The sequence below is a fragment of the Setaria italica genome, chromosome IX (assembly GCF_000263155.2).
Source record: "Setaria italica strain Yugu1 chromosome IX, Setaria_italica_v2.0, whole genome shotgun sequence".
Lineage (NCBI taxonomy): Eukaryota > Viridiplantae > Streptophyta > Magnoliopsida > Poales > Poaceae > Setaria > Setaria italica.
Window position 1 is genome coordinate 43,512,559 of NC_028458.1, and position 26,843 is coordinate 43,539,401.

At 49.8% G+C, this 26,843-nt stretch overlaps 3 protein-coding genes, 1 long non-coding RNA gene and 1 pseudogene across 5 annotated transcripts; 2 read left to right on the forward strand and 3 right to left on the reverse strand.

Moving 5' to 3' along the window:
* Positions 1–2,044: 2,044 nt before the first annotated feature.
* Positions 2,045–5,823, reverse strand: LOC101761358 (annotated as a pseudogene).
* A 469-nt stretch (positions 5,824–6,292) lies between these two features.
* LOC101760955 (pentatricopeptide repeat-containing protein At4g33990) lies at positions 6,293–8,827 on the forward strand. Its single transcript, XM_004984060.3, has one exon. It carries the CDS (start codon positions 6,343–6,345, stop codon positions 8,665–8,667), a length of 2,325 nt encoding a protein of 774 aa, XP_004984117.1. The 5' UTR covers positions 6,293–6,342; the 3' UTR covers positions 8,668–8,827.
* A 1,010-nt stretch (positions 8,828–9,837) lies between these two features.
* LOC111255815 lies at positions 9,838–11,961 on the forward strand. The gene is made up of 2 exons (XR_002675825.1): positions 9,838–10,260; positions 11,133–11,961. It is a non-coding gene; the product is annotated as an uncharacterized LOC111255815 (long non-coding RNA).
* Positions 11,962–13,294: 1,333 nt separating this feature from the next.
* LOC101761748 (proline-rich protein 36) lies at positions 13,295–14,895 on the reverse strand. The gene has a single exon (XM_004984061.4). It carries the CDS (start codon positions 14,686–14,688, stop codon positions 13,519–13,521), a length of 1,170 nt encoding a protein of 389 aa, XP_004984118.1. The 5' UTR covers positions 14,689–14,895; the 3' UTR covers positions 13,295–13,518.
* A 5,379-nt stretch (positions 14,896–20,274) lies between these two features.
* LOC101762162 (CLK4-associating serine/arginine rich protein) lies at positions 20,275–25,743 on the reverse strand. 2 transcript variants are annotated; one of them, XM_004984066.2, is made up of 13 exons: positions 25,414–25,743; positions 24,968–25,006; positions 24,744–24,892; positions 24,479–24,554; positions 22,663–22,957; positions 22,474–22,580; positions 22,312–22,359; positions 22,024–22,230; positions 21,610–21,711; positions 21,275–21,405; positions 21,044–21,173; positions 20,655–20,750; positions 20,275–20,563 (listed from the first exon to the last, which is right to left on the reverse strand). In XM_004984066.2, exons 1-13 carry the CDS (start codon positions 25,608–25,610, stop codon positions 20,539–20,541), a joined length of 1,602 nt encoding a protein of 533 aa, XP_004984123.1. In that variant the 5' UTR covers positions 25,611–25,743; the 3' UTR covers positions 20,275–20,538. The 2 variants fall into 2 exon arrangements, with proteins under 2 accessions (XP_004984123.1, XP_004984122.1); XM_004984065.2 differs by having other exon boundaries at positions 20,655–20,753.
* Between the last annotated feature and the right edge of the window lie 1,100 nt (positions 25,744–26,843).

The window sequence follows — 26,843 nt, forward strand, 5'->3', positions numbered from 1 at the left end:
GCGTTGGACACACGACCCGGGAGAATCTGCTTAACTCCTGTTCGGGTGATCGCCCTGGTGCGGTTCGCGCAGCGTGCCAGCCAATCTAATCTGTTGATTGGCGAGGAAAGAAACGTGTCAGATCCCAAAGGTTGCGATCGGCTAAGGTTCCGATCTCGAGAGAGCTTATCAGCGAATCGGCCGATTTGCTGTAATAAAGGAATCGGCTATAATACAGCCGATTACCAGGCAACGTTGGTAAAGAAAACTGCTAAGAGTAAACTAAAACAACGCTACAGTAGCAACACTAGGAACAGATCTTAATCGGCTATGCAAAAAGTAGTAAATTAAGCAATAAGATATAAGAAGGTCGAAAGTTCTAATTCCAAGCTGGATAACTGGTGATAAAACTAGAATAACAGGCAAAACCTAGAATTCTAGTGAATATCGATAACTGGTGAATAAATCTAAACGAAACGACAGCGATGCGCCCGAAGTTAAAGCTTAGATATTACTCGATAAGAGGAACTTACAGAATCGGCCGGAGATCAAGTTGATGCAGCCCCGCTAACCCGTACGAACTCGTGAAAAGAAGAAAAGTATTGGCAAAGTCGCCTGCTCGAAAGTAAAATGCGAGGAAACAGTAGGTTGTTGTATTGATTTGATGATGATTACATATCTATGAAGGCGGTTATTTATAGCCTGTTACAACTAATCTTTTAACCGACTAGGATTCTATCTCTAATTTTAAACGAAAACGAATATTTACAAGCATAATTCATATCGGAGTTGGTCATCGCGCTCCCATGGGCCGATCTCCGTTTTATCTTCGTAGTTCACTTTAGGCCCATATTGGCCCAACCGCTCCAGCCTCCCAATCGGCCGATTTCCACCAACTCCATCCGCCGAAATACTGCAGCACCAATCGGCCAATCCTCAACTATAGCACCAATCGGCCGATTCCCAATCGTGACCTCCGTGTTTCGCCGCATCAGCTGATTCCTTCCCTTCTTGACGCCGATTTCATATGTGTCAAAATCTGCGTCAACAATATGAAACATCAAAAGCCACCGTTGCAACAGCCAAAAATAACTATTGCAACACCATGAGGTACCTATTGCAACACTCAGATCCACGACAACCAGGCTGCCGCCGAAGGTCGTCCACCATGGCCGCCGCCCGATCCTTCCCCGCTCGGATCTCGCCGGGGTCGGGGAGAGGGCCACCAGATCCGGGGCGTTGGGTGCTCCCGGTTGGTTGAGGACGCCGGAGTGGGGGGAGGGGTGCCGCCAGGGTGGGGGACGAGGTTCCCGGAGTGGAGGAGCGCGCCGCCGCCGGGGTAGACGAGGAGGACGCCATGGTGGGGGAGCGCGCCGCCGTTGGGGTGGGGGACGAGGACACCGGGGTGCGGGACGAGCCTGTCGGGGTTGGGGAGCGTGCTGCCGCTGGGATGGATGAGGAATACGTCGGGATGGAAGGTTGAAGAAGGAAAGGGATGGGGAAGAAAAAAACGGTAGTGCTTGCAACATCCAAGAATCCCTACTGCAACATCGTGAGATACCTATTGCAACATGGTCGCCGCCCGATCCTTCCCCGCTCGGATCTCGCCGGGGTCGGGGAGAGGGCCACCGGATCCGGAGGCGTTGGGCGCCCCCGATGGGTGAGGACGCCGGAGTGGGGGAGGGGCACCGCCGGGGTGGGCGAGGAGGATGCCGGGGTGGGGACGAGGTCGCCGGGTGGGGGAGCGCGCCGCCGCCGGGGTGGGCGAGGAGGATGCCGGAGTGGGGGAGCGGGTGGGGGACGAGGCCGTTGGGTGGGGGAGCACGCCGCTGCCGGGGTGGATGAGGAGGACGCCGGGGTGGAAGGTTGAAGAAAAAAGGTTACGGGAGTGGGATGGGGAAGAAAAACAATGGTGGAAATGGATAGATAGGAAGCGCCAGATATTTTTGGAGCGGAACGTCCGACGTGTCCGGACACTCGGAGTGTAGCATTACCGTAAAAAAAAATTGAAAATTGGAATGATTGTAATTTGGAATGGAGTACTCCGTAGAGTATGACATGGCAATTTACATATAGATCATTTATTGCCGTTGTACATGTGTACATGCCCTAAGCTCGACGAGACGACACATCAGTAGCGAGTGGGCTTAGTTTGGTATACAACGCCAATCACCAGATTAGTTCCACAAAGAAGAAATATTGCCGGTTGCCACCATTCAGAGGAAGCCACCCATTGCACTGACTTTAATCCAATAATCAAATTAAGTTCCCATGGAAAAGCAAAAGGATTTAACGACGCCACGTAGTATGCTCGCACTATCTTCCGCCTGCTGCTCTGGCCGGCGCCCACCGGTACGCCGGCGCACCGGTGGTGGCGGCGCTTCTGCAGGAGGCCGCCCACCTCCCCCTAGAGCGAGGCAGCCGCAACTCCATGACTCTCTCCAGCTTCATCCGCGGCCGCCACCTCTTCCTCAGCAAGGCGAGCTCGCGACTGCTCGCGGTCACGGTCATCGCCTCTAGGGCCCGGGTGCCGGCAAGCAGCAGCGGCGCTAGGTGGTAGCACGCGGCGAAGCTGACGAACGCCGCCTTGCGGAGGTGTGGCAGCGGGATCCTATCGTCCCTCCAGCCCGCCGGCTCATCGCAGGCAGTGGCGGATCCAGGAACGGGACAAAGGGGGTGCTACGCGATGTTGCCCAAAGATCAAAGCCGGGGGCCATTGGAGGCTAGGCCAATGGACAGGAACCGAAGAAGAGAGATCAACAGTTAAATCAAAAAGCAATCACCTTATATGTGAGCTTAATACATACTAGTGCTCTTTGGGCAAGGGGGTGCTGCAGCACCCCCAGCACGGGGTGCAGCTCCGCGCCTCCGCCCCTGATCGCAGGCGCAGCCCTCGCGTAGTCTCTCTGCACCAAGGATGACTGGCATAAGTTCAATGCTTCTTCAACATGTGTGCATTGCATTACAGATTAGCAAATGGCGCGATGCCACTGTGCAGATAGAGCATACCGGTGGGACCTCGAGGCAGAGGTGGAAGCGGTGAGCGGCGTTGCAGCTCCTCAGCAACTCGACGGCGAAGTCGTTCTCGCCGGCGTCACACCATGGGCGCAGGTTTGACCTGATGCAAATCTCGTCGAGGCGCCGCACGCGAGAGCAGCCATCGAGCTCGAGCAGCTCCGTGCCGCGCGTGCGGGGGCACGCGAGCTCCACCAGCGCCGGCGCCTTGACGGTGGCCACGGTGCCGGCGCGGGCGACCTCCTCCGTCCACGCGAAGCAGCCCTTGATGCGGAGGACTCGGAGCGCGCCGGCGTCCACGTGGAACCGCCGCAGGTCGAGGAGGAACGCCAGCTCGAGGACCTCCAGCGCGGCGGCCTCCAGGCGGAGCTCCGGCATCCCGGTCAGGAACTCCAGGGAGAGCCTCCGCAGCCGCGGGCAGCACGGCGACGACAGCAGCGCGCCAAGATGGCCGCCCTGGCCGGGCGCGAGCGCGACGCTGGCGAGCGACAGCACGGCCAGGTCGCGGAACGCCGCCAAGGCGGGGAGCGGGAGCGTGGCGTGGCCCAGGCTCAGCCGCACCGCCGCGGCGCCCATGATGGTCGGGAGCTCGCTGAGGAGCTGCCGACCCGGAGGCGGCGGCGGCACGACGAGCGCGAAGGTCCCCGCGACGTGCGCCGCGGCGAGACGGAGCCACGTGGCGACAAGGGCCCGCCCCGGCCAGCACGCGGTGCTGATCTCCAGCGCGTCGACGCGGGCGCCGGCGTCGGCGCGCCGGGCGAGGACGGCGCCGACGATGGCATTGAACCGCCTGACGTCCTCCGGCGCGACGTCCTCCCCCGACGCGAAGCGGAGCGCCGGGACGCGCTTCCAGAGGTGGCGCCAGCGCCTGGAGAGCGCGGACGTGCGGACCACGTCACCGCAGTCGCTCGCGGCGGGCAGGAAGCCGGAGCACGTGGAGGAGCAGGTCGTCGCTCAGGCCGCTGATCAAGTCGGCGCCGTGGACGTCGTCGCCGGCGCGCGGCGACGGGACCTGTTGCTTCGCCATGGCCGCGTCGGTAGAATCCATCAGCGCCGGCAGGATATGGGACGTGGGAATCAAAACCTCGTCTTCCTTTTTTGTCCGAGGTTTTGCTACCGGTCTCCAACCATTGCAACTCCCTTTTGCAGAGTTGGAGTCATGTTCGTGTTCCAAGATGAATCATCGTTGCAGTGAATTTTCCTTGGACTCGACGCCTCGTCGGAGACCCAAGCTGTTGTTGTCGTAGAGGAATCAAGGTTCCGATACTCGGACTGCAACTCTGCATCTGCATACCGTGCCACAATTTGTTGCATGTCTTTCGACTCATGTGTATAGGCGTTGATGATCAAAATTGACGTGGCTGCATCAAATCAGAACATCCAGTTCCACCAAACCGAAGGATCCGGTTCTGAAGAAGTCTCTAGTACTGTATAAAATTTATTCTTTATTTACCCGAGAACTCATATTATTTTTTTACTATTTTTTAGTGACCATGTTCCATCAAAATTTACTGTATAATTTCTATATCGGATTTTCTTAAGAACTCGCCACACGAACATGCAAAGTCGAAATGACCAAATTGCTTCTGGTGGTTTTGGTTCAATTTTCCACAGTTTTTGTTGGTGACCAAATCCACAAACAAAACTCAGTGTCGGAACCGGCAGCGATGCAGTCTCGGAGGAGGACGCGCGCGGGCGTAGAGGAGGTGTGCGGACCCGGCGGCGGCCGCGCGCTGGCGGAGGCGCGAGGGCCAGCAGAGCGACCGGCCGCGCCGTCCAGGAGGGGGCGCGGCGACCCAGCGGCGAGGCCCGCGATGGCCGTGAGGCATGGTCATGGCGGCGGCCGCGGCGTGCCGGGCGCACGCGGGTGCAGAGCCTGCGGCGTGGCGGATCTAAGGTCGGCGACGCGTCTGGACGGTGAGCATGAGCATGGGCGTGCATGGGGCATGAGCATGGGAGGAGGCACGGCGGCGCCGCCGCCTCTGGGTGGGCTTCTAAGGCGGTCGTCCTGATAGTTGGGCTGTGTGTGCAACGGTTAGAGATGGGATGCTCCGGGTGAAAGGCTTTGCCGGCAATGCTGGTGGCTATGGCGAGGGCGTCCTAGGGCGTTGTTCTTCCCGCTGGGGGCGTCATGTTGGAGCTCTATCCCTGTGCACTGGGTTTTCTGGGTGAAAACCCTGTCGAGTTTTTAGATGAGCGACGGCGGCGCCATTGGCGTCGTGCACTCTTGGAGGCGTCATTTCTATAGATCCAACTCGGCTTGTGGCAATACAGATGACGCCGATGGTCATGGGAGGCTACCGTCGATGGTGGCAATCCCGCCACGACGGGCTTGCGGCGTGGCAAGGCGGCATGGTGTAGGATGGCAAGCTTGATGGGGATTGTTGAGCTCATGTGGAGGCAATCGCAATTGTGGTGGTGGCCAGAGGCGGCCGCATGTTTGTCGGGTTGGCTGCTTGCAGCGGACCGCGGCGGCTGGCGTTACTTGGCAACTGTCAGTGCGGCGTGGGACTGCGCCGCAGGACGGCGCTTGCAGCAACGACATCATGGGACAACTAGGCTTGCAGCGGATTGCGGCGGGTTGCTCAGCTTTGCTGAGTTACTCCGGTGCGATACATCGCCGGAAGACGGCGCAAGTGACTTCTTTAGCTTGCTAGCATGACGGCGGAGGCTATATGCGCGGGTTGAGCAACAAGACGAAGTCAACCTGTGGCGGTGGCTTGGCTGTTTGATGGAGACCTTGGGAAGCGGGGCAACATTGCTCACCATTCTGACGCGCGACAAAAGAAACAGATCCGTGACATGGAGTACTTGGCAGATGTGGCGAGACCCCCCCGCGCGGTGTTTCTTCAAGGCGACGAGAGCGAGGTGGAGTCCAACAGGGGATGAGGCGAGGCCCCGTGCATTATATTTTCGTGGTGGCGACTGTGAGGCAGCTTGCGAGAGGTCTGGATCCGGTGGTATCACTATATTGGGTAGAGTGTGGTATTGCAGCGGTACTACGGCAATGGGTCCCGCATAGCGGTGGCCTTCTCGATGCGGTGCGATCTATCTATTTCAGTTCCCTGTCGACGCGAAGTTACACATGGAGGTTCGACGACTACACGAGAGTGACATTATTAGGGGTGCCACGATGAAAGCTTCGGCTCTGCGTTATTGCGAGTTGAGTGGGGTAGTGTTCTCTGCTACCGCTGATTGAGTGGAGTGCTGCGATAGAGTTGATGTCTCAACTCAACCGGTCTGGTTTAGTGTTTTTGAGTTGAGTGGTTACCCGCCTTCCAATCCCGATTTGTTTTTTTATTTTCTCTTTTTTCATGCATGTAACCTTCCGGATCTTTATTTTCTCCTATGTCAGGGGAAACTCCGCTTGTGCGCGGTTCCAGCGAAGAAATACTCCCGCGCGGCGGCGTGCGCCGCATGCTACGCCCACCAATGCCATCGTCCGCGCTCCCGCGCGGCCTCCACGCCGTCCTCATCACCTCCGGCCACGTCCGCCACCTCGACCCGCGCCTCCAGGTGCCCCCTCTCCTCCTCGCCAACTCCCTCATCGCCGCCTTCTCCCGGGCCGCCCTCCCGCGCCTCGCGTTCCCGCTCCTCCGCCGCCTCCTCGCGGGCGCCCACCCGCTCCGCCCCGACGGCTTCACCTTCCCACCGCTCGTCCGCGTAGCCCCGGGCCCCGCCACCGCCGCGCAGCTCCACGCCTGCGCGCTCCGCCTGGGGCTCCTCCACCCCAACGTCTTCGCCGCGGGCTCCCTTGTCCACGCCTACCTCCGCTTCGGCCGCGTCGCGGAGGCGTACAGGGTGTTCGACGAAATGCCCGAGCGGGACGTGCCCGCGTGGAACGCGATGCTTTCAGGGCTGTGCCGCAACGCGCGGGCGGTGGACGCGGTGGCGCTGTTCGGGAGGATGGTTGGCTTGGGCCTCGACGGGGATGCAGTGACGCTCTCGAGCGTGCTGCCGATGTGCGTCCTGCTGGGGGACCGAGCGCTTGCTCTGGTCATGCATGTGTACGCGGTGAAGCATGGGCTGGATGGGGAACTATTTGTGTGTAATGCCTTGATCGACGTGTACGGGAAGCTAGGGATGCTGGAGGAGGCGCAATGGGTGTTTGATGGAATGGCATTGCGGGATCTGGTCACGTGGAATTCGATCATTTCAGCGTATGAGCAAGGTGGGAAGGTTGCTTCTTCTGTCGAGCTGTTCCATGGTATGAAGAAAAGTGGGGTTAACCCTGATGTGCTCACACTTGTCTGCCTGGCGTCTGCTGTTGCTCAGTGTGGGGATGAACGTGGTGCAAAGTCAGCGCATTGCTATGTGATGAGGCGGGGGTGGGATGTGGGTGACATCGTTGCCGGAAATGCTATGGTTGATATGTATGCCAAGCTGTCGAAGATTGAAGCTGCCCAGAGGGTATTTGATAACTTTCTTGCTCGAGATGTGGTGTCCTGGAACACGTTGATCACAGGGTATATGCAGAATGGACTTTCCAATGAGGCAATCAATGCATACAATCACATGCAGAAGCATGAGGGTCTGAAGCCGGTTCAAGGGACGTTTGTCAGTGTTTTGCCTGCATACTCGAACCTTGGTGCATTGCAGCAGGGAATGCGAATGCATGCACTGTCTATTAAGACTGGATTAAATCTTGATGTGTATGTCAGTACTTGTCTGATAGACTTGTATGCTAAATGTGGGAAGCTCGCGGAAGCAATGCTTTTGTTTGACCATATGCCTAGAAGGAGCACAGGTACTTGGAATGCCATCATAGCTGGTCTTGGAGTTCATGGGCATGGTGCAAAGGCACTCGATCTCTTCTCAGAAATGCAACAAGAAGGAATTAAGCCTGACCATGTCACTTTTGTTTCATTATTGGCTGCCTGTAGCCATGCTGGCTTAGTTGACCAAGGTCGGAGTTTCTTTGATTCAATGCAAACCGTGTATGGAATCGTGCCCATTGCGAAACACTATGCATGCATGGTAGATATGCTTGGCAGGGCTGGTCAGTTGGATGAAGCTTTTGAGTTCATACAAGGTATGCCAATTAAGCCTGACTCTGCTGTTTGGGGCGCGTTGCTTGGTGCCTGCAGGATTCATGGGAATGTTGAAATGGGTAAACTGGCCTCACAAAACCTATGTGAACTTGATCCTGAGAATGTAGGATATTATGTTTTGATGTCAAATATGTATGCAAAGATTGGAAAATGGGATGGAGTTGATGCAGTAAGGTCTTTGGTCAGGCGCCAGAATCTGCAAAAGACCCCTGGATGGAGTTCAATGGAGGTGAAAGGATCAGTAAGTGTATTTTACAGTGGCACCCAGACAGAACCCCACCCTCAGCATGAAGAAATCCAGAGAGAGCTGCAGGACCTTTTGGCGAAGATGAAAAGTCTAGGCTATGTTCCCGACTACAGTTTTGTGCTGCAAGATGTAGAGCTGGATGAAAAGGAACAGATCTTGAATAACCATAGTGAGAGATTAGCTATTGCCTTCGGCATTATAAATACTCCTCCAAGAACTCCGCTCCACATATACAAGAATCTGCGGGTCTGTGGGGATTGTCACAATGCAACCAAATATATATCAAAAATAACCGAGAGAGAGATCATTGTCCGGGATTCAAACCGGTTCCACCACTTTAAAGATGGACACTGCTCTTGTGGAGATTTTTGGTAACAGTAAAACATAGTATATATTTTCCTCTGACCAACATTTTCTCTCCCTGAGTTCACCTGGCCATTAAGTGTAACTTGATGTGTTCATGGGGTTAAGCACTGTACTGAAGTATTTTGCTGATGCGAAAAGATAGAATGGTTTAGTTCTTTATCTTGCAAAAGTACAGATGCCATATATCCTTTGATCTGGAAGTGAATAGCTTCAGTTGAATGTGTCAATGTGTCATAGATTTCTTACCAGAGTTAGGCTTTTTGTTGTCCTGGGTCTTCTAATGTTGATTCTGACAAAATGAGTGGTTTTATTAGAGTTGGATATTAGTAGCAATTTTTTCCCCTGCTGCCTTCCTTATTCTTTGGGCACTTTGTCATATTTTAATAATAAGCCATATGTGATTTGAGATATTAGAAGCATCAAACTTTTGTGAAGTATGAGATATACTTCTGCATGTGGTACGTTTCAGGTGAAGTATCTTGTACAGTTTCTGCATAACTTAACAGACTTGATCACACATCACGGAATTTGCTTCTCAGACTTGGAGGGCCACTACTCTGGAAAAGGAGAAAAAAACAACATTTTCTCTCCCTGAGTTCACCTGGCCATCAAGTGTGGCTTGATGTGTTGATGAGGTTAAGCACTGAATTTGCTGATGCCAAATGATAGAATGCTTTAGTTATTTGTCTTGCAAAAGTACAGCTGTCATATGTCTTTGATCTGGCAGTGAATAGCTTCAGTTAAAGTCATAGTTTTTCTTAGCAGAGTTGGGCTTTTAGTTGTCCTGGATCTTCTGGTGTTGAACATTAGAAAATGAGTGGTTTCCTTAGAGTCGGATGCAAGTAGGCAGCCCCCCCCCCCCCCCCCCCCGCTGCCTACCTTATTCTTTTGGCAGTTTGCCGTATGTAATTAGATACCGTAGGTGACTAGAGAGAGTAGAAGCATCTAAGTTTTGTAAAATAGAGCTATACTTATACTTCTGCATAAGGTACGTTTCTAGTGAAGTATCTTTTACAGTTTTTGCATAACTTAACAAACTTAATCGTGGAAATTATTTGTCAGACCTGGAAGGCCACTACTCTGGAGAAAGAGAAGAACAAAAAGACTTGGAAAGACACTTTATGAGTAGAGCTGGTTGCTGTTTGGGAAACAAATTGTTTGTGAAGTCTGTGAGCTTCGCGTTTAAGTGTGACCTTTCTTTACAGTTTCATGTTTACAAATGTTTTATGAGTAAAGTTGGTAGCTCCAGAGTCCAGACCAATGAAGGACATACGAAGGACTATCTCAATCTACAAAACACCAGAAGGACTTTTCTTTTTGCAGAACAGCCCATCTCGTAACAACCAAATTGTGTAGTAATGCAAAAGAGGGGAACTTGAGCGATCATTTATTAAGCATTGTACCTTTTGTGTTAATGTCATAAACTCCTATGAATTGTTTCAGAACATCCAAATGGTGAACTGTTGCCGAGGCCCACCTGGCTGTCTTATTATGCATAGTTTTGTGATGTGACCTGGTATGGAGAGCACTAGCGGTGGCAGAAGACAAGCCCAACTGGAGGTGCTTCTTCCTGGGTGGCACTGATGCATTGATAACAGTATGGTATACTGCTGCTTGAGCTAGCTGCCACTTTCATCTTTTAGTGTGGATCTTAGCTATGAGTTTTGGAATTGGGATAGGTCAGAACCATGTTAGATGTTTGTAGGTTGTATTTGTATTTGTATTTTTTTCAACAGTACCTTACTCTGCATTACAACATAGCTGCTGGGTCTAAAAATAGACGACCCTGATAGCGACAGTTTGTTTCTGTGTGTGCAAATTAGTATTCTTCAGGAGTTGCCTAGTGCTGTGACTGTTCCAAGAAAATGTTGGAGATATGATTTGTTTCCAACTATAAGGCTTTGAAAATGGAATGCTTTACTTCTAGACCCAGTAATTTCTGTTTTTGTAGAGTATATGATTTGTTTCATTTTGGTCATAAGCAACCTTTACTTTGCTATTGTTTTCTATTTAGATCGACTATAGCAAGAAAAATAAATTTAGGATCTTTGTCAAACCATTTGATTAGAATATTTATGCTTGCGAATTGCAAGTGGATTTAATGAAATGTGCTTAAATTTCAACAACTGAACATGTTGAATTTTTATGATGTACACATGCATATTGGCTGAGTTCATGTAGCCATGGAGTGCAATCTTAATGCCTGATGTGTTTATTATTTTTTATGAACAAGTTGGTGTGTTTCTTTGTTCACAGAACGTTCTTGTGTTATTTAGTTGATTTTTTAGGCACTAATACTCTGATTGGTAGTTCATTGCGCTTCTAGTTTGTGGACTTCCTAACATAACTTATTTGAACATGCTCATAGTTTACAGCATCTGAAAAGAAATGCCTCGCCTTATATTTTTCTGATTGTCCTAAGTTCATTTGCTTTACCAAACTGTATTACTGACCGAATCTTGCGTTTCTGGAAGGGAGTTGGTGATTGGTGAGGCGTGATTGCAGGATCACTCCATATAAATGTTTACAGTATTGAGTTGTCAAGCTTGCAGAGCTGCTCAAGATAACTCCTTAGCACTGTCCGGGGGAACATGGGGAAAAAAGGTGGCCAGCCTTGTGTTGGAGATGCATTCTATCTTTACACTTTAATGGTTACAAAATTCCAGTCAGTGTTTTCCTGTTGCAGGTCTGATGAACAAATGGCTGCATATTCCTCAATCTAACAACTAGTGAACTCCAGCCAGGAAATGATCCGTCTGCACAGCGGTTCTTTGACCCTCGGAGTCAGAAGCATTTGTGAGATCGGAACATGTGTCTCCAGGATGAGATAGCATCGCTGGCAGGATCTTTCCCCTGGCGAGGCCCAGATGGAACTGTTCGGTGATAATCATCCCGTGGACTCGGATATGCCCTCCTAAAATGCCACGTGGTGATTGTTCCCTGCAGGTTGCACGCGCTGTCATTATCCGCCGCCGCGGCTGATGTGACGTTCTACAAGGGAGCTCTTGCAACGGCACAGCAGGAGGACGCGAGGCCTGAGCATGGCGACCAGGCGCCTCTACTCCTAGGGTGACCGCAAGGCATGGCGACATGGAACGGTAGCTGCTGCGTCATGCGTGCAGCCGGTCAGGTACAGCGTAGCACTCTGTTTTCATGTTTTGCAACCATGAATCTCAGGGCCGATTTGGATGCCTAGTTGTTATAAGCTACCGAGGCTTGCTCCTCGGTTCTTTTTCAGCTTTCCGGTGGAGATATGCTTGCCCCCTATTACGAGACAGCAGGACATCCATGTGCGATAGAGTATTCCCTGTGTTTGTCGTCAAGGTGAAGGTTACGAGAACCAGATGGTTTATGGGTTCCCAGTTTGGCTACGTCGCGGCAGCCCATGTACGCTGCCGGCTGAGATCGCAGCAGGCGTACTGTGGCGGCAGATGCATGTACGCTTGCTGGGATCTGCTATCGACCAGATACACTGCAACTGTTGGGGGCACGGGCGTTGCCGTTGCCGTCCTGGTGAGGGAGGCGCCTGGGAAGAACGGGAACTGGGTGGCTGTGTTGCCGAGTCCAGTGCCATGTCGGGTCGGGAGATCTCCCGGCGGAAGGCCCTGCAGCAGACTCTACTGAAACCCTGATGAAAGCACGGCTTCTCCCGCCTAGCGTGCTCCCTTCAGGTGACGTTTGGGTAGTGGGATACGAAGGTTTGATTTATGGGATAGGGAAACGAGAAGGGATAGGGAATGGGAAATGTTGTACTCATTTCTCACCATTTCAATCCCACGGGGAGGGGTGGGTTACGAACGGGATATGGCGTCAGTGACGAACCTGGGTGTAGGGACAGCCGCCGTCGCCCACATCGCCGACCAGCCGGAAGACCGGAACTCGCCTTGACGCCTTCCTTGACTTCTGCCGTTCTGCATCACCAAATTCCCTGCTGCTGGACTCGCACGCCGCTCATAAGCACGCCCGCGCAGTCCGCCAGAGCCGCCGTAGGCCGTAGCCGCCACTCACCTCACGCGCTAGCCACTGGAGGCGCCGCTCGCCTCGAACGCGCGGGCCACGCGGGGGCCGCAATCTCCAACGGCACCGCCGCGCGCGGAGGGCCTGCCGCCCCCGCCTGCGCAGCTACTGGCCTTGTACGGCGCCGGGTCCTAAACTCAATTGGACGGTGGATTGTGGACGGTCCTTTTCTTCCCGCACCCGCATGTAGCTTGATTTGTGGACCTCGATTGATGCTGAAGCCAGAGGCGAAGGGAGGAATCGCCTGACATGAGGACTCCACGAGCCGAGCAGATGTGATAGATGAGAAAGAGAAGCAAGGCTCTATTGTTTTGCTTATTTTTGTGTGGGTCCCACTACTAATCTTAACCCAAACCAAGGACCAGCCAAACAAGAGAAAAGACCATCCTATCCAACCTCATAACCCATTCCCATTCCCGTGCCTATCCAAACGCCACCTCAGAGTTCAGTCGTTTGACCGCGTTCCATTCATTTCGTGAGGCAACTCTGCTGTGATGCGATCGTCATCGTGTTTGTCCGCTACGGGTTATGAGCTGATAGATGTACCTTCGTTGATCCATGTAACCCTGTTCTCTGCTGTCTGGTTTCGTAACATGCAGCCACATGTACAATAGCGATGTTTCTGCCTCCCAGATTTCTTTATTGATTCCATTCACCCTAACATATCTACATGTACATGGTAGATCTATCGAAACCATACGACGCACCTGCTGCTTGTACACAACTATGTTCACGTACAAGTACACGTGCACGCGCGTACTACTCGGTCACAGGGAATACAGAGCTACTACGGCCTAAATTAGAACGCAAAGAAAAAGAAGAAGAAAAAAAGATTCTTCATTTTCAAGATGGCCTCGGGGGTTTCGCTTTGCCACGGGACGCGACCGCCCGCGACACGGCCTCGGCGAGCCTCCCCACCCTGGCGGCCACGTCCGGCGGCAGCGCCGTCGCCGCCCGCCGGGCCTTCCTCGGGCCCAGCAGCGCGCCCAGCATCTCCACCACCTCCTCCGCGGCCCACCCACCCCTCCTCAGCTCCCCGCAGCACCGGTCGACCGTCAGCGCCAGCGCCAGCGCCTCCCCACCGTCGGGGCCCGCCCCCGTAGACGTCATCTCCTCCACCTCGCCGGCGGCCCACCCGCCGCGGGCCAGCGCGGCGCCCGCCCTCTCCAGGCTCGACAGCAGCCACTCCGGCGCCGTGGCACCGGCGGAGCTGTTCCTGGCGCCCGTGGGGACCTCCAGGAAGCGGTCCCCGGCCGCGGCCGCGTCGGTCCAGAACTCGATCCAACGCGGGGCCCTGCCGGTGACGGAGTCCAGGCTGCGCCGCGCCGTGGACGGCGGCGCGGGGGCCGGCGCCGGCGGCGGCGGGGCCGGCGCGGAGAGCTGGCGCCGGAGCGGCGCCCCGGGGGGCGGCTCGGTGGCGAACGCGCGGAGGAGGAAGTCGGCGGCGTTGGCGCCCGCGAACGTCACGCCGGAGTCGGACACGTGGAACACCGGGTTCCCCGCGAGGCACGGCGTCGCCGGCACGTAATGCCGCCCGCAGAGCGGGACGAGGGGCGGGGGCGGCGGCGGCGGCGGCGCGCGCCCAGGGCGTCGGCCCGGGGCGAGGGGCAGCGCGGCGGCGACGGCGGCGGGGACCTCCTGCGCGGCGAAGCGGAGGAGGCGGAGCCCCGCCGGGGACCGGTAGTCCGGGAAGCCGTCCCCCGAGGGCACGCCCAGGGCGAGGAGCTCGCGGAGATCGGGCGGGAGCTGGACGCCGCCGAGCGCGGCCTCCGCGAGGGCGAGCTCGGTGGCGGAGAGGCCCGGGAGGACGGACACTCCGGCCGCGGCGAGGTGAGCGAGAACCACGGAGGGGGACGGCGGGGGGCCCGCCGCCGCGGAGGGAGACGGGGGAGCCGGCGTGCGCGGGGTGCTGGGGGCCGAGGCGCGGGTAGAGAGTCGGCGGAGGCCCGCGGCGTGGGACGGCGGGCGCGGGAGGCCGTGCGGGAGCGACGGCCGGCGGTCTACGTCGACCATTGCTGGGTCGCCGGCGAAGTCGGCGCGGCAAGAGCAGAGCAGAGGAAGTGGTGTTTGGATGCGGAGGGAAGGCTGTTGCGGCTTGGGTGTTATACGGGGTTCCGTTGTGGGTCCCGACGGGATCGGCGATCGGAGGGGCTTTGGCCGTTTTGACTGGGCCCACTCAAGCGCTGATGTGTTTCCGCTGCCCTGAATTTTGCATTTAAAATCGCCAACTTTAGGGAAAAATCGAGAGATTTGCCGGAGCTCAAACGCTTAAAAATTTTAAGTTTGTCTCAATCATTTTCTAGGTGTTCTCCCCCAGCTCCAACAGTGTTGCCGGTGAGCTTTAGGGTTCGGGTTCCGGGTTTGGGATGGGGGTGGAGAGTTACCCGTGGTCTTCGGGCCTAGAGAGGCTTCAGGGCGGCTCGCTAGCCGGCGATGGTGGCGGTCGAGACGGTGGGAGAGCAGAGGCGACGCCGGTGCTGCCAGAGCCGAGTGGCAGAGGACCCCCGACTGGGCGGTGGAGGCGGCGAGGGCGAGCACCATTGACGTGTTAGCGCGGGAGCGGTCGAGACGGTGGTGGCGGATTCAGTGGCCCCGTCACCGAAGACGGGCAAGGCGGTGGCCATCAGCGAAGGAGGAGGAGGGAGAGCGGTGGGGGGCGGGGGCTCGACGGCGGACCTTGCCGGCGCCGGGGACAGCGCTGGCGAGGCGGAGGGTGGGCGGGCGGCATCGAAGGAGAGAAGGAAGGATGCGGTATCGGGGAAGATGAAGAGGAGGAAGGAGGCGACTGGGAAGAAGATAAGGGGGAGAGAGAGCAGATCTGAGCTATTGATTTGCAATCAGATGGTAAAAAAAAAGTGATTGAGAACACAACTAAATCTCAAACGTTTGAGGTATAGCCACACCCAAAAATCAACCATTTGAAAATCACATCTCCTATTCTTGAGTCTCCTTAAATCTCCAAGTCATTATGGAGCAAAAGAAAAGAACGTTTTCAGTGGAGGTCTCCATATATAGGGTGATTTTGGGACTGCTCCACTTCACATTTTTCAACTTTACTTCAAAACCTCCAAATCAAACACTTCCAGCTTCACCAACTCCAGCTCCAGGAAAAATATGGATCTAACTCCAAGTATTTTGTGGAGCTCCTCAATATTTGTTCCAGAAAATAACGATTCAAACATTCTCGTAGAGTTGTGAAGTAATTACCCACCAATGATACTAGTTACACACTTCAATGTACCACTTCGCGAGAAGAAAAAAAAAGAACAGCCCATCCACACCTTTCTTCTCCCTCGCGCGTCCCATCTCCTATCGTCGTCGTCATAACGACCCCACCAGTGATGCCCGTACTCACCGCTACCCCGATCCCGCTGTTCAAGATGCCGCCATCCAAGTCTGGACCAGCAATACAAGCGGAGATGAACATCAAGGATAAAAAAGGACTGGGGTGGCAGCGGCGATGACAACAATGGTGCCATTGCCAAATTGGCTGAGGGGTGGGTGAACGTGGGCGCCAAGAGGGCGTAGCCGAATGCGGCGCTCGGGGAATGCTGAGTACAAGGTTGAGCGAGTGCAGTGACACGTGTACCGGTTGGAATGAAGAGAAGTTGAAAATTGAAGATGAAATTGGAGCAAATCGATGAGATCTAGCTGTTGTGGTTTGTTGCCAGAAAGAAAGAAAATCAGGCATATGAAATTTAACATTGTCTTCGAAAATTTAAGATTTATAAAGGGTCCACTCCTACATCATTTCCTAGTAAATACTTCTTCCGTCCCATGAAGAGTGTTCGTTTAGAAATTTTCGGATAAGATAGTTAGGTTGCAAACTCTAATAATTCTACACCTGTCCCTACTAAATAGCACAGTTAAAAGAAACCGCCATCATGCCACAGCGATGAGCCGATGATCAGACAAAGCGTAGCACTCTACACCTGTCCCTACGTGCTTTAGCTCCCAGAAAGTGTGGACCCTGGCAGCCTTGGACTTTGAACGAGGCGAGCAAGAGCATCCACGGGCAGCAAAGAGCAGGGCACTGGCAAAGGTTTTTTTTTCGCGGAGTTCCAAGCAATGCAAGGAATCCGTCGCGGACGTCAATGCAGCCATTATGCATGGACCCTGGCTACTGGGTAGCAGACACCCGGCTCGGGTGAATCAAAAGCCGCATTTTGTTTGCTGCCCCTTGTTTTTTTCACGTACAAGCACTGCCGCCCCGTGGTAGCGGTAACCGCCGGCAAACCCCGCCACCGACCACACAACAGGCAGAGGCCTTGTAGACTGTAGTACGTCTACTTGATCTAAAGAAAGCAGAAAAAACCTTTTCTTGTACCACTGCTAGGTAGGAGTAGAGTACTTGTGTGTAGACCACGGAGAGCTAGCTCCGTGGCATCGCAATGGAGGGAAAATAACATCAGGAAGCTAAGGACTTGTCGCGATTGGTCACAAGTCCTTAGCTTATACATTTTGGTTTAATCCGTGATTTGTTCTGCTTTTGTTCTGGACAAGTGTATAAAGACTCACCAGAGTGGAATAGGTTTGATGGACCTTATCGACTCAGGGCCTGTTTGGATACACACTCATAATATTTAGGACTTCACTTTTAATCCACTTTTAGGACTTGTGCATCCAAACATATGTCATAAAAGTGCATTTATAATGTTTAGGAGTGATGTTTTCATTAGGAGGATCAAACCATCACAATGGATCATTTTTCTCCTAAAAGTAGTCCCCAACCCATCCTTTACCCCTGTTGCCCCTCCCCTTCTCTCTCCACGGCGCTAGAAACAAAGCAAGGGTGGAGTAATTAGGGGTACAAAAGTCATTCCCCCTCTAACATCCTAAAGATTATGATTCTATCCAAACAGCTCACTCATAAATTTTAGGACTACCAATTTCTAGCTCATACACTTTATGAGTGTCCTAAAGTTTATGAATGTGTATCCAAACAGGCCTTCGGTCAACGCCAATAAAAACTGGAAGCAGCGCATTTAGATCCAAGACGAAACAACGATACGATAGAAAACCATAAGAGAATTAAATCGAAATCTAATGGTTGCGAAATCCAACAGATTTTATTTGGACCATAACCAGCCACCAAACAGCAAGTTGGACACATTTTTTCCTCTGGAATTCTCCCCCACTAATCTTGTCTAATATTTCTCTCTTTTTTTCCCCAGCTGATCTGATCTACATCCTTTTTAGTTTTGCTAGTGCTGCAAAACCAAAAGGAGAAGAAGGTTGCAGGAGATTTTGCCACCCATATGTGGAACCAAGTGATCAGGGCATCATCAGGGGACTCTGCAAGTGGTGAAGGAGGATCATGAGCTGATGATTCAGTATTTCTTGATGTGCCGGCCGGGACCACTGCTCTTGAGATCAACGGCCCCAACTCCCAACGAGAGGGACTCCAAATAACCTAAAGGATCATGGTGGTCCGAATGTAAAGGAGTGGCTGGAAAAAAATTACTAAATAAGTAGATAATCAAGAAAAGGACGGATCGGATAATGAAAGAAAGAAAGAAAGAAAAAACGAGTGACGTAGAGACAAAGGCCTCTCAAAATCCCAACCCCCAGCTTGTCTGCCGACGAATCTCCCGCAGCATGCATGCATAGCGTGCGTGCACTTGCCCCTTTATCAAATTCGAGACCAAAATTTCCACGTACTTGTCTTTTTTTCATTTCTTTTCTTGTCTTTTTTTTTCATGAAAAGTGTGGGAGCTCTTCCAAACGCATTAAAGCAGAGAAAAAGAATTCTGGCCGAGACTTATGTGCGTCATAGCGTGTAATGTGTAGAGTGAGATGCCCTCGGATGCGTTCGATCGTACTGCTGTGATTTTCTCGGAGCAACAAATGAATGGAACAAAGAAATATTTAGAAAATGTTTTTTTTCCTAGGCTGCAAACTCAAACATGTACTTACTCCATTGAACAAGCCCCTGATCCTTTCTCAGAGTCCAAAGTGTAGGGCGCGTGAGTACTTTTTTAGTTTGAAGAGCCAGCAGAGTACAAAAAGCATCTTTAATAAGCACGCCGAGGAAAAGAAAAGGTGACATGGAAAAGACATAAGATGCACCTCTTGGATATTTTGTTGTCGCGCTACGCTTTTGCTTTGAAAGGTTTGATTTTGTTCTCCATGAGTCCATGTATGAAAGCGTCTATGCCATCTCTTAAACCGAAAAGAAAGTGATTAATCAGTAAAAAGAAGTTGCAAAGCTGATCCAGAAAGATAACACCTCGTACATCAAGACAAAAAAAAAAGTCGAGTAGCAAGAACATGAATAGACGCCTAGTTGAACCCAAGATAAAGGGAGGGGAATAAAGAAAATCAAATCCATTTAATGTGAATAATGCAAGACAGAGTGGTTGCTCTCTGTTTTTCAAGTTGATTGGAGTACATCTACACAAACATTTTAATGATGCAGCTACAAATCGTTACCATTCAGCCTGGCCTTGTGGTCGCTCTCTCTCAATTGCATGGATGATATCTTTCGAGGGCATCTGCTGTGAAAATGGCACAAACGTTGAAAATGATAAAGATTTATTCAAACGCTTACTTTGAAGTTTTGAAAAGAAAAAGAAACTTGACATAGCTATAGTTCATGTTATGGTGTAATTTGTTGCAAAATTTGATATTCAAAGTCGTTCTAGTTTAATTAACATGAAAATGACAAATTTTGGGTGCATTTGCACTAGATGACAAACATTTTTTGTATTGATTTAAACTAGAAAGTTTTATTTTTGAAAATAGACTAGAAAGTTTTTGAGTATCAACTTTTGCGACCAAAGTACTATTCATGGATGAGCTATGGGTATGCCAAGTTCAACTACTCACAATTTAATACGATTTTGCTTCTAGCCAACTATCAAAGTAGAGGCAAATAACGTGTGAGTAGTTGAGAGAAAAATCATAAAGTTAAAAAATAAGGGTAAAATCATAATTACACTTCCAAGTAGGGCCAAGATAAAAAAAAAAGCCAAAACAATACTAATGCTTACTTAGTGTTTGTTGCACGTTGGTGGCAGTCCGCGTTGTTGTCACGTGCCACCGTGCAAGCTGAGCCGCATCCACACGAGAAGTGGCCGCAGACCGCAGCAGCAGCAACAGGGAGGGCCGACATCCACGGCAGGAGGCCGTTGGGTCCTCACGTGCGTGCGCCAATGAAGATTCTTCAGCTGAACAAGAGCTCACTTCGAACCAAGATTCGTTCAGCAACAAAGATTATCGCACTCTAGGTCAAGTGCTCTAGAACAAGTGGTATGGCACCACATGTTGTCAGTCCAGGTCTTGGCATCTAGCCAGTGTCCGGAAGATCACACAACGGACCACCCCAGAGGTAATTTTGTGTTCCAATCGAGTCATTCAGACGTTTCAAGACAAGTACAGGAGAAGTTAAACAGTTGGGAGTTTGGCATCGTTCACCCGTACATGGCTTATGCAGTTATGCCAATATGTTACTGAACTGCCGAGTTCATGCATAGACACAAATTCTCTTATTTTAACCGTACGCTTCCAAGCAAAAGGATATCACTACCCACAGGTTTTTTGTTCAGACTCGTGCCCTAGCGTCCACTTTCAAAAGAGGCTAAACATGCACAGAACATGGCAGCAAAGAACAAAACCTTCTCAAGCTCAAGAAGACAACAAATTAACCGTTCTCCACGTTCAACAAACTGCACTGAAGTTTATTTAGCTGATAACAGCACAACACCGGAATCCATTCATACAGTTATACTCTCAACCATAATAATACTAATCGAGCGAACAAGGAAGCTTCTCATGACTAGGATATGGGAAGGGAAAAGACTAATAACTAAAATATGGTAAAACTACAATGGAAAGCACTTCATCAGCAGAGCTGAGATGCTTTCAGTGTCTTGACCTGCTTCTGTACCTGCAGCAACGCCATCATTCTTTTAGCTGCAATCTGATTAGTAGTGTGGACATCCCATTCTTGGTCCTAGTTAAACTAGCTGACAAATTACCTTGGTGAGCGAGAGGGTGACCGTGAACTGGAGCGCGAGCGAGAACGGTACCTTCTTGGGCTTCTGCTCCTGCTACGGCTTCTGCTATACCGCCGCCTTCTGCACCAGGAGATAATGATATTTAGCACATACACACAGCTGATGTTCATGGGACTATTCAACATAAACCATAACTTGTTAACCAAATGCATGTTTCAATGTAGTGATCGCTCAAATGAAAATATGATTTTGGAAGAAAAAAATATTCATGAATGAATCAACCACTTGCATAGCAAACAAAACGAAATGGTTTATATTCAAGTCAATTAACCCGCATGCTTAGCACAACTCTCCAATGAAAAAAGGGGGGAAAATATTGGCACTGAAATAACAAAGATTGATTTAAGTACCTTGGTGGAGAACGGCTAAGACTTCTACTGCGGCTACGACGCCTGTATCGACCCACTTCTGCAAGCTTTTCCTGTTTTTGCCGTTCTTGTTCTCGTTTCTTTGCAATCTCAGCAGCTGTGTCCTTTCGAACTGTTGACACAAAGTTAAAAGCTTAGCATGCTTACATGCATAGGAGACTATTAGCATCAACCAAGATCTAATGCAGGTAGTATGTAGCAATAAGCACATACTTTGCTTGTTAAGCTGTTTGCTCATTATCCTCTTGAGCCTTTCTTGTGGTGTTTCTTTCTTTTCTGTCTGGGGAGTTTTACCAGTTACTCCAGAAGCACCCTTGCTTAGTTTGGCTAGTGCTGCTGATGTACTGTTAACAGAAATGACATCTTAGTAATGATTGAAAACACTGAGATAATGTTCCATTAACAGAGACATTCTCAAGTTAAGACAGCATTTCATGCCCATTAAATAGAGTGAAGGGTTCTAGACAGATACGGGATATCAATTGCAAGCAACTTGGATGCACAGACAGCTGCTCTCTCTTCATAACATTGTAATCATGATGACAAACCTGGGAAGGGGTTTCAATAGTTTTGCACTTCTTTCCTGTTCCACAGACAAAGAAGATGCAGGATCACTGTGAAGTGCCTCAAGAATTTGACCACCTGACGACCTGCAAGGATTGGAACATTATAGGCATAATAATTCGCAGGAGCAAAGAAACACAGGTCACGAACTCCACAGCTGATTGTAGATGTATATGTGTTAAATCTTCTCCCTGCTCAGCAACACATTTAGGAAATCATAAAATGCATGCCTATCTACAAATTGACTTTATTTTTTACATCATAGGTACCACCATGACCATATCTTCACCTATCCTATTCCTGACACAGTCAGCTTTAGAATACCAGGATAATAGGCTCCAGCAGAGAAAAGTTCGCCCAACATATATTTGCAAATATTAAAAGTTGAGTTTCCCGACCGGCTAGGTATGTCAATCCGTATTGGAGATGAAGGCGGAGAGATCCCTGAAACTTTTGGTTCACTGCTGTCATCTGAACCTCCAAATTCAGTAATGTATTCAACCCTTGGAGCCTTCGGCTTGCTTCGATAACTGCTTTCAGCATGTATGCCACGTCCATGACGTCTAGAATAGGATGGTGAACGAGATCTTGACCGTGACCTTGATCTGTCAACACAAAATATTTGTGCAGACTAAGGAAAGCGAATACTTTTGTCAAAACAATACTACAATGAACATGGAATTTACCTTCTGCCCCTCGAATATGCTTCATATGATGGGCTTCTCCTTTGTTCCCTGCATCGTTATATATGTGGTGTCAGGCCTAAGGCGAATTATAACCTTGTCATAAAAATGATGTCACTTTGTTACTTTGTCTTCTTTTGTTACAAGAATGATAGATAATTTTACCTATAAGGATCACGATAAGATACCCTTCCCACAGAACGTGCTGCCTCCCGCTCTTTTTCCCTCTCAATTTGAGAAGCTTTTCTTCTTTCTCTACGGCTCAATTTTTTCTGCATAATTTTATCATATGAATACATGCTAGAAGCAAGAAGCAAGTACGCAGACAATACTGTATAATTTTAAAGTACTCACAATGGAAGGATCGCCTTTAATAATTTCTTTCTGCCGCTTCTCTTCCTCTTTGGCCTTTTTGTCCATGTAAACAAGCCAGTTATATCTTTTTACCCCAAATTCCTTGGCTATACTTTCCATTCGTTCATCACTGCTATCATCACTACTGAAGTCCTTGTCATCTTCATCATCTTCTTCCTCTTCCTCCTCATCATCACTGTTTAGGTCTTCAGATTCCTCATTTCCATCACCTTTATACGAGTATCCAACCTGTGAATATGCACCTTTGATAGCAGGAGGCTGTGAGGATTGGGGTCTGCCAGAAACAATAAACAATAAGAGTAAAATCAGAACATGAAAGAACACAGCATCTGATAAAAATAAAGGCTAACTAAAACCTTGCAGCATTTCATAACAGCTACGATACAAGTCATACCAAATGGTAAAAATAAACATTAGCTAGGTCCAGTTATCAGGTTATGTTCCTCATTATCTAAGGCTGGTTTACCTCTCTAACATTCAGCATAAAGGAAAAATAAATAATTTATCTATTTGCGAGTCAGTTCATTTATGCAGCATGGAGCATTGCAAGCTAATCTTGCTACGAACTTAGCAAATCACACGACCAACAGATCTTAGCAATGACATGCATATCTGCATAAAACAGTGTCAAGTTTATTAACTTATGTAATTTAACTAAACATATTATTTTTAGGTAAACATGAACAGAATGGCAATTAGGCAATTACATGTTCACCCGTAGACAACGTAAAATATTTTTTGAAGTCCATTCTAATAACTTCCTAGTAATAGTTCCATTTTCCTTGGGAAATAGTAGTGGAGGGTCTTACCGAACTATATTAAACAACAAGGAGAAAAAAGGTTCATGTGCAGATGTAACAGAAGAGAAATCAGCCAGGTTTAGAGTGTTAGAAATATAAATAACTTTTAGGCTTAGCCATCCCAAATCTGCAAATTTACTCCATCTTTGCTTGTTAGGATGAATGTTGTTGATCATGCAATTTGTCATAATGTCATTTGTGATGAAATGTGCAAACAGACCAATGTAGAATTTTCTCAAAAGATGGCTTCCTTTCACCAACAACTAGATGGTGTTCTAGCAGCCAACAACATAGCAAATACAAGGTATTCAAGCGGATAATTTATCATGCATTCAAAATATTGATAAAACCAATCTGGTGACATGATTTTTTTTTACCAGACTTATAGCATCCTGATTGTGCAAAATGGAAATAGTTAAACACATATCGGTGATAGCCAGAGCATAGGTGGATACACGTGTTAAAATGTTGGCGGAAAAAATATTCGAACAAGAACCTTATAAGGCTAAAGTTTCAATAATGAAAAATCATAGAATAACTTCAGTGCTCAGTTTAACTTCCAGAGCAACAATTGCAAAACTTGATTGAAGTACTTTCCTGATTCAGAACTGGATTAATGCAATTTCATTTGGTAGAGCAGCAGAAACTTGAAAGAATGGGATGTGTCTGAAGAAGTCTTTTAGATATGTGTGTGAAAAGTATGATCCACATGCCAGAATAATGACCTAGGAACAAGTCGCTTTTACTACTATTGTCATAACTAGTGCTATATTCATATTTTATATCATTCGGCTCTAGTAAGGCTGAGTCTTTGGCCTACCCCCAAGGCCCCAAACTGCTCTGGACTAAAGGATTTGGTGGTGGTGGTGTCAATTAGGAGAGCAAAAAAATACTGCAGTCATCTCTTAATCATTTCACCGCATTATTCTGTGCAGAAATGTAAGTTGCAAGAGGACAAGTGGAAATAATCAAAATCAAATTAAGAGCAGGCATACTTCTCAAAGCTAAAAGGAAGAACAACTTTTGCCTCCAGCTCTTGCACAACATGCTGCAAACCCGTCTCATCAGAAACTGCGAGAAGAAACTAAGTAAATCTTCAGTTAACCAGCAATAGGAATTGAGAAATAGCACCCTTTCTGTAATAACTTAGGAAGGAACAGAATGTGAGCCAGGACAACCCCTCAAGTGATGTAAATGGAAGCAAGACATGAAATTTATACGACAACAGCAATGGAAGAGAGAAACCAAAAAGGTACCGACATCCTCTACGACGATGCTTAATCAAATCCCGATAACGTTCAAAATTAACAAATTCCTCTAACTCTTCCTCTTCTTCAGACTTTTCTTGGACTCGAAAAGGACGAGAGCTTGGATCTCGGATGAAGTCAAGTAGAGCACGACCATCAAATCTGCCATTACAATAAGTGGTATCATTTTTCTTGTTTATAAGAAGAATCCATTAATAATCGGGAAAAGTTGGTTACCTGTCAATCAAAACATCTTGCTTTCCATTCCATGGTATCCTGCAAGAAAGCATAGCCAATGAGTAGTATCAGTCAAGCCATGCCAACAAACTATCCTTTATGCATGATCAGTATACTGATTCTTTTCTTTTTGGAAGATATTAGTCCTTTTTTTTGGAGATTATGCTACATCAGAGAAAATCAGCAATGCCATCGTTTTAAGGTTCCTTAATCCACAACTGCTATGCAAGAATCATATTAAACATCTATACAATCAACTGAGTCCAAGGAACCAATCAGGCTATCCATGAATCAGTAAATGAGTAAACACGAGGCTCAGCAACGCAATCTGCATCAGTTACATTGAACTTTCGATTGATCAGAGGACATCCACCCTCCACTGCCAAGCATCACGCGGCACCGAGAGAGAGAGAGAAAGGGTGAGTGAGAGAGGGCGAGGCACGCACAATCCCTGCTGATCCTCGGTGGCCTGGTACAGCGCGTCGTCGCGGTGGACGCGGCACCGCGTGCCGGAGACCTGGAGCGCCTGCTGCGGGTCGCCGCGGCGGCGGGCGAGGTAGGCGGCGCGGCGCTGCGCCCGGCGGCGGGCCGCGTCCATAAGGTCGTGGACCTTCCGCTCCGACTTCCGCGCCTCGTGCCACATCGCGCCAGCCCTTCCGGAAGGTTCTGGAAGCGGAGACGCGAGACCTAACCCTAGAGGAATGTGCTAGAAGCCCCGGGGGTCGGGGGGAGCGATGTGTGAGGAAGGAGACGACGACGGGACCGGTCGCGGCGTCGCGGGCCTCGGGCGCCAGTTCGCCTCCCGTACTCTCGAAGCGCGGGGGCCCACGTGCCAGTCCGTAAAAAAAAATACTCCCTCTGTTCTAAATTATAAGTCATTCCAACTTTCTTAAATGGTCGAAGCATACAATTAAGGATCGAAGGGACAAAGACCAACGGGTCTAGGAAGGGCTTGGGCTGATTAGCCTATAGGAGCCCAGGCCGGGCTTATCGGCCTAGGTTCTTCTGGATCCTCCGACGTCCATCTTTGGTAAGCAATCCTCCGAGATAACTTAAGAGCTAAGTTTGTGAAGATATGGCAAGGATGACTTCGGGATCAAAGAGAAATCAAAGAAGATCAAGCGGAGATTTGGAAAGTTATTGAAGATCAATCTCATCCTGAAACTACCAACGTGCCAGGACCACATGCAAGTGAAAATAAGACTCCTGAGCATCTAAGAAGACTGGGAGACGAAGCAGGACGCGATCGGCCAAAAAGAAGGCCTAGTTCGATCGGTCTGTACCCTCCCAAGTCGATCGGCCTATGGGATTCCTTCATCCCCTCGCCTTCTAATTTTGTCACGCGCTCTCTAGATTATAAATACCCCGAAAAACTACCGAGCCCCATATCCAAGACGACGTGCTCGACGTGAAGTAGCAGAGAATGAGAAGGAGCTTGAGGGACACCTCTCCGGAGAGCCGAGGGCTGTGCAGTTGTCGAGGGTTAGCGTAAGAGAATCTCTGCCGGCGTGATCACCCTGCGAGGAAAATCGCGCTGGAGTTCTGGAGCTAGGAGTCATCAAGATCAAGGTAAGATCCCAGTGGTGATCTTGTGATGTACAATCATTCATGGTGAAGTAATAGATGTTTTCATGTTCTTAGCAATTTAAGTATCTACTTTGATAGTTTTATACTTTATCGGGTTTGCTTGTGTTTTAATCTATGAATCGATGATAGATTGTTTAGGGTGTTCTTGTGGTCATGGTGATCGGATTTGCATGCCCGATCTACCGATGAATATGGCACGTTCTCTTGATCGTGCCCTTAACATGCTTGTGTTGATAGAGGTGATCGTGACAGAATCTTTCTTGTGTAAGATGGGGGTTTCGGGATTCGG